This window comes from Argiope bruennichi, chromosome 3, assembly GCF_947563725.1.
Source record: "Argiope bruennichi chromosome 3, qqArgBrue1.1, whole genome shotgun sequence".
NCBI classification, from domain to species: domain Eukaryota; kingdom Metazoa; phylum Arthropoda; class Arachnida; order Araneae; family Araneidae; genus Argiope; species Argiope bruennichi.
In genome coordinates this window covers 142,005,885-142,018,391 of record NC_079153.1, presented here as the reverse complement: position 1 = coordinate 142,018,391, position 12,507 = coordinate 142,005,885, and the positions used below count along the sequence as shown (strand labels likewise).

The window sequence follows — 12,507 nt, the reverse complement described above, 5'->3', positions numbered from 1 at the left end:
CTTTCTACATTTTAAAAAATGGATTTTACTTTTAGGAATTATCGACAGATGTTTCTTCTATTATTCAAGCTGTTGATATGGCTTACCAGCAGTCTTACAAATTTTGTTCTATAATTCAAAATTCTAATGGTAAATACTTTAAAATGCATTAATTTAAATATATGTGTAATATACTTAGGCACAAAATTATTTAATGAACAAGAAAAACAAAATAATAGGAACATCTGAGAAAATTGAAAAATTATTAGTAGTAGGGGACTAGGCCACCCTTTGCCTGAATTACAACTTGCATCTAATGTGGGATTGATAAATAAAGATAAGACATAGAATTCAGTCATTCCTCTTGCAAAATAGTCTCGAATTTTGATAATGTGCACATGATTCATTTTCTAAGCAACCCCAGAAAGGTTCAATGATTTTCATGTCATATTCTGAGAACACCACAAGATGTTCCATTTTATTATAATGCACATCTAATCATTGGACACAGTGAGCAACATTGTCATCTTAGAATAGAGGATGTTTCCCAGGAAACCTAATCTGAAGCATAATGTGGAATTGATCTACAGGAATACTGCAGTAATTCTCAACCATGGTCTTCCTTCTCAGCAAAATGAATAATTTTAATTCCTGTCAAGAAAGTACACTCCATGTCATCACAAAGTCCTCTCCATGCTTCACAATAGGAACTAGATAGTGAACATCAAAAAATTTTCCAATGTCCATCGTATTTCCTGAGGTCTAAAATAATATAAATTATGATTCGTGAGACCAGATAATTTGTTCTCATTGCTGTTGTATTACGTTTTGGTATTATTATTGTCACGTCATAGCATTCCATGGTGATATTAATGACTTTGGGATGCTCACTCTGCCATGAATGGTTTCTGGAAGCAGCTCCTATTGAATAGATGCCGGGTTTCTGAAGATAGGTGTTCATCTGCACTACTTCAACGCTCACCTGTCTTGACCCATTTTCCGAACTCTATTGGATAAGTTTTCTGTGTTAACTGTCATAATGCTTGATTCAGATTACTAACATGGTTAGTTGTTTTGAGCACTTCAGTGAAATGAATTCCAATGAGCATGGCTCTTTGCACATTAAGTACAAAGGCACCTTGCTGGGAATGCTGGAATTTTCTCAGACAACTCTCACATGGGATATGCTATCAAATACCTTCCCTGTTGCTGGCAGATGGTTGTGATACATGAAAAACTTCTATTGGACAGTTGATATAAGATTTATCTAAAAACAGGTGTTCCTATTATTTTGTTTTGAATTCTATTGTCACGTCGAATAGTAGAATACTTTTGATTTGTCCTCATTGTTTGTTTCATTTTGAAATTAATTTAGTTTAAACAGATAGCTTATTTTACAAAATACATGTTTGTCTTTATTCTGTTTCTTGCATATTAAAACTTAAATATATACAAATATAATATATACAAAAAGTGGTCTCATAGAATTGCACATAACCATTTTATGACATCAAGACATAATTTTATCACCATTCTAATGTGAATCAGGGCTAGGGAGAGGAGCACAATATATGTATCACTGCATTCAATTAATTTGGCTTTTTTTAAAAATGTGAATAAAATGTTCTATTTTTACATATCACAAGATATTCCAGTTTGACTTACAGTTTCAGTGATTTTTATATCCAATTAATGATGATTAGATATAATAAATTATTAAAAATAATTTTCTCTGAAGAAATGAATGAAACATCTTTTTACCCAAAAAACACAATAAAAACATATTTGTTACCCAATCTGCTTCATTCCTTACTAATAAGAAATAATTGAGGGGACAAAGGAAAGAAAATCTAAAACAAATAGTGTTTTGATTTGATTTGTTATGTGTTGAACAAATTAAAAGAGAAGAAGTGAGTGTATGAGCATTAGTTTGCAAAAAAGTGAGAACTTATAAAGGCAATTTATTATTAAAAATTAGGTGGCCTGCCAAAGACATTTAAAGTAATAATGGGAAAGATTATAAATTAATATTTCTTTTAGTTAATTTTTGTATTTTTCAAAAATAATGGAAGTCCCAATTTCTATACTTAATTTTTAAAACCAGTATTTCTTGGATATATTTTGCATTGCTATATTCTATTAGGTGCCTTTTAAAAATTTTCCTATGCTTATATTTGTTTCATGCTTCATTTCATACTATTACTGTCATTTGAAAAATTATTTTAAACAATTTTTCTTTTTGCTTTAAATGATGAAAAAATATTTGCTTTTTTTTAATAAGATAAAGGTCAAAGCAGTGAACGTACAAATCTATTAACATTCTGTGATGAATTAAGATCATCTATTGAGAAGCATGGAATAGCCATAAAGGTTAGTTGGTTTTGTATTAATTTATTTGATAAAATAAATTCATGAAATTCATGAATCATTTGTATTTGTTTCTATTTTAATATCTAGGATCGAAAAGGAACTTCAACTTGGTGTCTTAAATTGTGAAGTATAAGTTTGTGTCAACTTGATTATATTGTGCAGACAAAATTATTAAATAAATTACAATTTTTTTTTTGTCTCTTTCTTTTATGTGACTTTTTAATCCAGCTTATAAATTTCTAAGAAAATCATTAAATATTTATAACTATAAACATCTTGCTTAAATTAAACAATGATATCACTTTACATTTAGTTTTTAAACAATGGTAGAACCGTACAGTAGTGGTAGGAGTGCTGTAGTCTATACAATACAGTGATGACTCAATGTCAGATGACAAGAAAAATGAGTATTCATTGCAAAAGCCTTTTTAAAAAATAATCACAGAAGCACAACATGCATGTTGAGTTCATTTAAATCTACCATACATCCATTTCTTATTGATCATTCAGTCAACTAATAATCATTATTGTTCCATAACTGAGAAAATGCAATGCTGTGAGAAACTGAAGAAAGTGTGCATGTATAAAATCTTTTATTTATTAAGTCAGGACATATAAAGTTATATTTTTTATATAATAATTACAAATAGCAAATATCATATACTAGATGTGCTCATCTAGTTGGGCTGTTAATAATATCTTAAATCTGATTGATTACTTAATAAAAGAAGTAGTAAGAAATACAATGCACATATCTAGAATCCTTCAGAAATAAAAATTCTTATTTGCAGTGCACTTTAGATTTAAATATAAAAAACATAAGAAGTTTCCTTTCCTTCCAGTGGAATCTTCTCTATCAGTAATGCTCTCAAACAATCAGAAAAAAAATGCTATTTTGAATATGAAATTAAAAAATGCTGAAAGGAAATATCAGGGATAACCTTCAAGTTGGGTCCGTGAAAGAAAAATATAATGAATCAGCATAAATATAAAATAATAAATATTACAGAGCTAACCTCAGTCAGAATTTGGGATTTGATGCAAATCAAAGAAACAGTAATATTTTGAATTCTACTAAGCATTACACACGATGATGAACATTATGTTAAATATATTTATTATATTATTTATTGCAAGTACAGTTTGATAAGATAATTGGAAATGATAACTGCAGAGTGCACTGGCAAAATCGCAGCTAACTAGAAAATATATGCTGTCATTAAGATATTAGAAGAAACATTTTTCCACTTTTAAAAGCATTAAATATTTGATTACTTTAGTTTTAACTGTGTTCAAAAAGGTTATGATAAATTGTATTGTCTGTGTAAAAGGTTTCTTTGGTTTCATTTTCTTCTTTCTTTTTTTCTACACTGCAGTCTATCTTTATATATAAGATAAGTTTCTGGGTTGTGCATTTGATTCATAGAACATAAGTTATGAGAAAATTTCATTTTTAGCTTTTTTCCCAAGAAACTAATTAATGTTTTTCATTACCTTAAATAATTTCATCAAAGTACATATGGTAACAGATTTCTAAGTAATAAAGGTAATTTTTTTTATGTATTTATATGTATATTATATTAGAATTAATATAAAATCTAGAAACATGGTAGTTCCATGTAGTCTATTTAGTGTTCTAATTTTTAATGTCAAATAACCAAATTATGTTTAAAAAATCGACTATTTAATTTGTTTAAGTATTACTTTTTATATAAGAAAGTTGATTGTTAATAATGATTTGACATTTGGTTTGAAAGAAAACAAGGAAACTGATATCAAGGAAGAAGAAAATTTGATGCTGGTTGAGGAACCTGAAGATGATAGTTTTAATGAAATAGAAGTCATTGAGAAAGGGGAAGTAATTAACTTGGCTAATTGGAATACCTGTGGCTATTAGAATCAAATATGCATGATTTGATTAATAACGTTGGAATGTCAAAATATAGACCCATTTCAATAGCATTGATGGAGTTGTTCAATTGGACGTAACAGATTGAAGAATGCTGATAGGGATAAATCAAAATTTGTTTTAATGCTTAATAATTTGTTTTAATGTTTTGTTAATTCCTTCAATGAGATAAGTTATATCATACAATTTAGATTGTTGGTAATTCAGAATTGTCTTTAAAAATGTGTATGTACTAAAGTAAAATAAGTGAACAGCAGATTAATCATTCTGAAATGGAAGTTCTACTTTCAATTACTAGTTTTTATTGATTTTTATGCATTTTTGTTTCATAATATTTCAACCATTTTTATTTTTTTTTAACTCTGACAAAACTGGAAACAGTGGTTATAAAATTATTTCAAATTAAATGTAATAAATAATTGGTATTTAAATATTGTATTCCATAAAATAGAAGTTATTTATTTTTTGTTGAAAAACAGTAAAAAAAATACCTATATGTGAAACAAGCAATAAATTGTATTATAAAGCAATATACAACAATTTTCCATTGTTTTAACTATATTCACTCAAAATCTATTTGATACTGTGATAAGAAGCCAAAAATCCTAATTACCTCATACTTTGAGACAATTGGAAAATTCTTGTAAATGAGGCTGACTAATTAATAATTTTTGAAAAAGGCATTACTTAATAAGCCCTGTAAAATATGACTATTTTACACAAAATTATAAACTTCCATTTCATACTTTGATTTTAAGCTGAAAGAAATGGCAGCATTTGTAATTCATTCCCAATTACCCTAATTGACTTAATCTGATAAATTTATTATCTAATTTGCTGTTGAGCCCAAAATATATAACTATTTAATTTAATTCTTAATACAGCATTGCTATATATTGAGATAGTTGTTTCAAAGTAAAATATGCAAAATATTTCAGATACATTTTATGACTATAACATTTAAAATTTTTTTAGTTTGGAATGAATGCACAGCTTTTATAAAGTTATTGCTAAAAGACAATGAAAAAAAAATGTTTTCTTTTTTGGTCTTGTTATATTTACTTTGCTTAAATATATTAAAGAATTATTTTGAAATGGTATTTTAAAGATTCAACATTTACTTAATTCAAACTTGTCAGACAGAAAAACAATTAAGATGTATAATACACATTTATTACGTTTAAAAACAAATGCTAGATAAAATAAAACTCAAAGACAGTATTTGCATTTAAGGTCTATTCTTAGTTCAAAAAAAAAAAAAAAAAAAAAAGTACATGCATTTAAAAATCAAACTACTAAATGATGCTAAAATTCTTCTACCTTAAATATACTTGTGAATATCTTTGTTCAAAATATTGCTTAAGATTGTTCCCAGAATTACACAACACAGCTTTATTAATACAAAAGAGTTATACAGAGACATGTATTGAAACATATGAAATTTTTTCACTTTTATACATTGTAGATGCATGATTCCTTATCTAAATTAGGAGAATTAACAAACAACATTATAAAGAAAAGGTAGATAAGAATAAATACTTTATGGTGAATTCAACTATACATAATACATATTCTTATAAACTTACTGTTCAGAAAACAATTAATGAAATTTCAGTTTCCATTTCATTTAAAAATGACCACAAAAAAAATCTAGATAATTTAGAAAAATGTTTTTAACATTAAAACAATACATTCAGGACTTATTCATTTTTAATCAATCTTGCTGCATTTCTAACACAAGGGTTGCACATACAGAGGAGGCACTATGGAATTGAAGCACCTCTCTGACTTTTTTGAGCTTACGAGTAAAATCACTAATTTATTTAAAGTTTACATGCAATATGAATTATCTAATTAGATTTTTTTAGAATATACAATATCAAGGGAAATCATAGCCAAAAAAACTTACACCTCTTAGCGGAAAAAAAAGTATTGATTTCTATTACTGCATCGATACAATAAGCAAAGGGCATTCATTTTAAATTACAGGAAAATAGATTAGTGTTGAATGTAGAATAGGTTATGCATCCCAAGTTACAAATGCATGAGCTGCCACTGTTCCCTACATTTAAAATCAAAGAAATAAATAAGAAGATAAAAAAAAGACAGGTGCATTGTAAAGTTTCAATGAAAAGGCAACGGAAACTAAGTATATTTCAAAAGAAATATAATGATTTCATCTGGATGACACACATATTTTTATAAAAATTTTAACTTGCAGACATTTTTAAAACAACTTCATTATAAAAAGAAACTACTGTCTAACTGCTTTCAACATACGGCTGAATTACAAAATATGAGTATACGAAAGGATTTTTTCTGTATAAATTAATTGGCTGTGGCTGAGCGTGAGCGAAATAAAGAAGTGTGACTGGGTGACTTCATATTAATCGAACTGGAGCGGCCTGAAGACAAATTTGAGTGCCTCAGAGAAACTTGGCAGCTGCTGGGATATGAAGAGCGGGACGATGCTCTCGATAATACTCCGGATGATCTTCGTTCGTAATCGCGAAGCAAATGGGATCGACTTAGACTTCGGGAAGCTTTTGTGGACTCCAATCTTTTCAAAAGTGCCTAAATGAAGAAAAAGTCCGGAAATTTATAAAATGCATAGAAAGTGTTATAGAAATTCAAATTATAATAGTTCTGGTACCTTAACAATACTGGAAGCTAAAATATATTAATTATATCTCCCATTACCAAAATTTTTCTCGCGGGAATTTATTGGTGCATTTATGTTTATTCGTTCATAAACAACCAACCACATAAATAGATAAGCACTAAAGTTCCTTTGATTATTCAAATACTATAAAGGAAAATTCTTCCCCCAAGCATATTAGATTGTTTCTATTGTTACATCATTTTAACCAATCTCTATTTTTACTATTAACTAAAGATGAAAATATGTGTTAACGCTCTGCAGGCCACATCGTTTGACAAAGTTTCCAAATTTGGCATATATCTATACATAGGAAAGTGGAAATGACCACTTCGGAACGATTTTTTTTGAAATTTTAATTAATAATTAAGCAAGAGTTTGTCGCCTTTCTGCGATTATTTCCGAGAATATTATTGTACAAAAATAAATTTTACACCTTTCTAAATTTAAAATATATTTTTTTAATGGTAGTAATTTGCCGTAATTTTTTTTTTCCTTCTGAATTTCGGCAGTTAATTTTTTTAAAAAATCATAGTTTTCAACAATAGAATTCGCAGTTTTAAAATTCAATCTATTTTCAATGTTTCATGAAATATTTAAATGCGATTTTCTTTTACAGCTAAACGCTAAAAAAGAAGGCTTCTATTTAAAATCTGAAAATTGGGATTCAAAGATGAATACAGCGGAGTGCCAACGCTGTGTGGAGCGAAGGAGCGAATGCTGAGCTGAGCTGTGAGCATCGAGTCCTGTTGTCTACTGTGGAGACAGCGTCGTATATTGTGTGTAATAGTCAGTTATGAGAAGTAGTGAGTGGACAGCTAAAGCGGGAAGAGACAGTGAGAAGTTCAGCCGTTGGAGAGGCCGTAGAGCGAAGCTCCGAGGATCCCTTCTCCTACTGGATTCTGTCTAGCCGCTTTGTGTACTGTGGACGATTATTATTTGTGGGCTACTGTCTGCTGTCTTGTGTTTGTCTCTACAGTAAATATTTGTCGTCTTTGTGTACTCGTGTTCTTCGTGTAAATAAACGTCGTTGTTTTCTATTGAGGCCTGCTAATTGTGTTCTCACACCATACACCCACTATCAAAAGAACCCGGAGGTGAGGTGAAATTCGTAACAATATTTGGGCTTCTGAAAAGAGAACTAAGATTATTATGATACATGAAATGTGGTCTTTTCTATGCTGAAATTGCAAGACAGGTGAGTGGTTCAGTGACTACATCTGGAATCCAAAAATTTTATCAACGATATTAGGAGACAAATTCAATAAAAAACAACGCAAGAAATGACTCAAAAAGATGAACCACATCTGTTGATGACAGAAAAATAAAAACTATGTCTCCAAGATAGAAGAATATCATCAACGACCATCAGAAGTCAATTTAATGATACTGGCATTTATGTCAATTCAAGAACAATCAGGAGAAAATTATTAGATGTTGGATTAAGAGGTAGAATTGAACGAATAAAATCCTTATCTCAATTCAAGCAGCTTATAAAAGAATTACAGTGGTCAAAGGAATGCATTAATTGGGCAGATGATCAGTAATTACAAGTTATTCGGAGTGATGAAACAAACATATTGTTATTCGGTAGTGATGGTGAAAATAGGTAAGACATAGAATAGGTGAAGAACTATATTCTAACTGCATTCAGGCAACTATGAAAAATTCAGTTAGTGTTATGATTTGGTCATGCATGTCAGTAGAAGATATTGGTCTCCTTCATGTTATCGATGGGACATTAAATGTAAGAAAATACACTGATACTATTCTAGAGTCAAAATTTACACATCCCATCAGTGATCTATTTTCCCAACAGCGCATCATTTATTTTTCAGCAGGATTTATCTCCTTGCTATACAGCAAAAATATTGGAAGAGTGCTTTAGTACAAACAGCAGCGAATTGTTATCATGGCCAGGAAACAGTCCCGATTTTAAAATTATTGAGAACTTATGGCACCATTTGAAAACATATGAAGCGTACATTAAATAAGTCGTTAATTGAGGCTATAATTGTTTCCTGGAATCCTGTAATAACAAAGAAAGAGCTTAAAACTCTATTCAGCTCAATTAAATATCAAATTGAAGTTGTAATAAAAAATAAAGGCTACCCTACTAAGTATCACTGCAGACATCAGCATCTAATGTATGTCGATAATTATTGCCACTCAACTTTTTTTGTATTGCAAAGATTTGAATTTTGCTTTTTGTATTGAAATCAGCATTAAATTCTTTTTAAAATGATATGTAGGAGTTTGCATTTTGTGAAACGTTACATTTTCTATAAGCACACAAAGTTAAGTTAGAACACACACACACATATATTGCAGCAGATGAATAATAAGATTTCAAGAATTCTTCTGCCTTTTTTTATGCAATTCATTAGTTAGGCGGAAGAAAAACATCTTTGTTTATTTCAACGCACCTTTATGTGAAATATCCTTTTAAAAATATTTTAAATCATGTGAATTCTATTTACATAATCAATACTGCTTTTATACAGAGAAATGAGTTATGATGTCTGATAGAGAAAGTATATTTTACAAAACAGATAAAGAAAATAGATGTTTAAAGAGGACATTTTCACATACGAAATTTGAGAATTATATATTAGATAGAATAGGTTATTTAATACATAAGGAATTGAATTTTTAGGCTATGACAAGACTTGTCTTCAAATTCAGATTTCAGGGATACAATTACATAAATCAACAACAACAACAAAAAAATCTAATGTAATTGGTCAGTAAATAGAATGATTAGCGCGTCCCACACAATTATCATTTTATTGATTTCGTTTCCTTCGCAATTATATTTGTTGTGTTAAAAAAAAAAAAAAAAGAACAGCTTGTTGTTTCCTACTTTAAAAGAAGTATTTTTAAGGCCAGTTCATTTTTATTATGTCTTGCCTACCATTTTATAATTGAAAGTATTTTTTCTTCAATTCTTTTATTTGACAACAAAAACATTACATCATATACTAACTATAATTGATGTATAAAAATGTAAATGTTCATATTTTAATAGATGAAAATACTTCTTGTTCCCTTAAAAATGCCGTTTCAAAATGAACAAATTTTCAAATAGGAGTTCATTTGACTTTACATTATTATTGAAGGGGTATATGTATAATGTTACCAGTCCAATATTAAAAACAATAATATAAATTTTAAAAATAATACCAGGGAATACTGCAATTCTAAGAATAAGCCCTTACTGACGGAAGTCAGCAAATGAAACATCTTGCTAATTTATTTCTAACTAGATTAAGAGAAAAAAAAAGTGTGGTAAATTTCCTGATAATACAGAGATTACTGACCAATTTTAACATATTACTGGCTAAAGTTTTTAAAAAAAATGGACATATGTGGCTGGCAAATTTTCCTAAAAGTTCCAAGAAAGAATTTAGAAATAGTTATAAATATGATTATTTACAAATAAATAAATAAATTTGCTGCTTCTCAAATGCATTGTGAGCTATTGCATTCAATAAGTAATTCTATGACATTTTTCATAAACATTGCATTCAATCCAATCTTTTAAAAATCTATGTAAAAAAGAAAAAAAAAATCCTTCCGGCATTGTGCATATAATTATCAGTCACTATGTTTTGTTATTCATATTGTATAAATTAGAAATATAGTCTGAAAATGAGAAAAACAATTGTTTTCAAAATTAGTAAATCTGTAATTATTAAAACAATAAAACTATCATCACAAAATTCAGAAATAAATTTTCTTTCATTAAAAATTTTACAAAATGCCATTGTTAAAATTATTATGATAAAGACCAATAAAATATATAAAATCACTAATGTAATTGAAAAAATTTATAACACCTTAACTCTAAGGACTTCACAAATTGTGAATTTCACAATTAAAATATAATTTAACCAAAATTAAATCATATAAAACTAAAATTGTATAATAACTAGTCAATTCTATTTCTTATCAGAAGATGTATAATATTCTAGGGCAACAATGTATGGTTATCAAAAAGTGTCATGATTTTTTCGATCAATAATATCTTAATAACTTAAAAATCACTTTTGAAAATCAAGCCCTATATATTATTAAATACAAAATCTATTAATTATTTTTTGCTGTTAATCATAGACGGATTAAGGAATAATGTTACAAGAAGAAAAGACTTTTAGTAAAGTATACAAATAATTCAATATAAACAAATTTAAAAATGAGAAATAAAATGCTTTTACCAAATTTTCTAATTCTATTTGACGATGTTGTTTCTGCCTGTTAACTGCTGATGAAGAGCGAATTTGAGATGCAGGCAAATAATTAGATTTTGGTCTATTCTGTTGGGCTACGATTTTCTTCAACAGAACTTGGTTATCAAGATCAATTTTCCGCACTTCCTCATTACTGAAGGAAAAGTTTTTTCTGCATTTTGCATTATGTGTTACAGGACTTTTACTTCTTCCACATATATTAATATTTTGCTTCATTTGAAGGCGATTCATAGCATTCACTAATTCATGAAAGTCAATGTTTTTGCATTTTGCACACAATTGCCCATCCAAATCATCAACGAATTTAACGCCATCCTTTTTAACTCCGTTACTTTCATCGCAACTTGTGATATTTTCTTGCTTGGTTCTCTGATCATTATTTGTAGGGCTATGGCTAGTATATGGCGATGCTAAAGCGCTGACATCAGTCATAGAATCGCTATCGTTATATTCAAATGAATCTTCACTTAGAGACGATATGGATTCGGAAGACATACTGGAAATAGAGCTGTCGTCAGATATTTCAATATCGTCCTTGAACACTTTGTTTTTCAAATATGGACTTGATGCTTTCTTCATTTTCTTGGTTTCTAAAGATCTCACGCCGCTACATTTGTTGTCTTTATAACTGAAAGGTGTAGGAATGACAGCTTCTATTGTTGTTTTTTGAACAACTCCAGTAACATCATCACAAGACACTGTTATTAGAGGCTTATTGTAATTGTAACTTGTGCTCGATTCCGTGATCTGTACAGAATTCAAATCACTTTTCGCATGTTCCGGTTCATTTTTTAAAGAAGAGCTGTTTTCAAAATGATCAGAAGCAATGCAAGATAAAGGATGCTCCGATTTTAGAGCCGTCGAAGTTTCTAGAGAAGCATTTCTATTCGAGGTAATCGTATTATCACTCGCTTCAAAAAAATCAAAATCAATTTCTCCTTGAACATCTAAATCAGCTTGAGAAGCTCCTAGACCAACACGTAAAGACATGGCTATTACACTGTTATGATAGCTACAAAAATACCTATAAAATTACAGCAGAATACAATGTAAATCGAGGGCCATGACCTCAGCTTTAGTTTCGTTATTGTTGTTTGTATGAGATGATTTCATTTCAGTTCTGTCAGATATTGATTGACTCGTTAGTTTGAAATGTATAATTACAGTTACAGGTATAAAACAGTTAGTTCTATTTTGCAATGTTTTTTTAAAACCTTATTTAGTAATTATAGTTTTGTTTGAGAAAAGGGCTTGAAGCCATTGCTCAAGTTTTTAAATCAACAAAGAGGCTTCAGGAATAAGTCGCCTGAAAAAGTGATGAAGAATAATTATGGCATCTA

The 12,507-nt window shown here is 28.9% G+C and overlaps 2 protein-coding genes across 7 annotated transcripts in view; one reads left to right on the top strand and one right to left on the bottom strand.

Moving 5' to 3' along the window:
• The window catches only part of LOC129962646 (probable cysteine--tRNA ligase, mitochondrial), a 29,972-nt gene extending 20,898 nt beyond the window's left edge, over positions 1–9,074 (top strand). For 3 of the 6 annotated variants that reach the window (XM_056076526.1, XM_056076523.1, XM_056076524.1), the window contains exons 13-15: positions 36–129; positions 2,261–2,349; positions 7,537–9,074. In XM_056076526.1, the coding sequence (XP_055932501.1) occupies positions 36–129; positions 2,261–2,349; positions 7,537–7,641 (288 nt within the window). In that variant the 3' untranslated portion in view covers positions 7,642–9,074. Of the gene's footprint in view, positions 1–35; positions 130–2,260; positions 2,350–2,436; positions 2,545–7,536 lie in introns of those variants that run through there. The other 3 variants (XM_056076527.1, XR_008783935.1, XR_008783934.1) reach the window with 3 other exon arrangements.
• Positions 5,564–12,284, bottom strand: LOC129962647 (cilia- and flagella-associated protein 97-like). The gene is made up of 2 exons (XM_056076529.1): positions 11,135–12,284; positions 5,564–6,832 (listed from the first exon to the last, which is right to left on the bottom strand). Exons 1-2 carry the CDS (start codon positions 12,155–12,157, stop codon positions 6,587–6,589), a joined length of 1,269 nt encoding a protein of 422 aa, XP_055932504.1. The 5' UTR covers positions 12,158–12,284; the 3' UTR covers positions 5,564–6,586.
• Between the last annotated feature and the right edge of the window lie 223 nt (positions 12,285–12,507).

What these genes read in the sequence shown, in the direction of transcription:
- LOC129962647 (XM_056076529.1), bottom strand. Translation starts at nt 12,157, where the DNA reads ATGTCTTTACGTGTTGGTCTAGGAGCTTCTCAAGCTGATTTAGATGTT. An exon ending in AAATAGAATTAGAAAATTTG is followed by an intron (nt 6,833 to 11,134) that starts GTAAAAGCATTT and finishes TTCTTCATTTAG; the next exon opens with GCACTTTTGAAAAGATTGGA.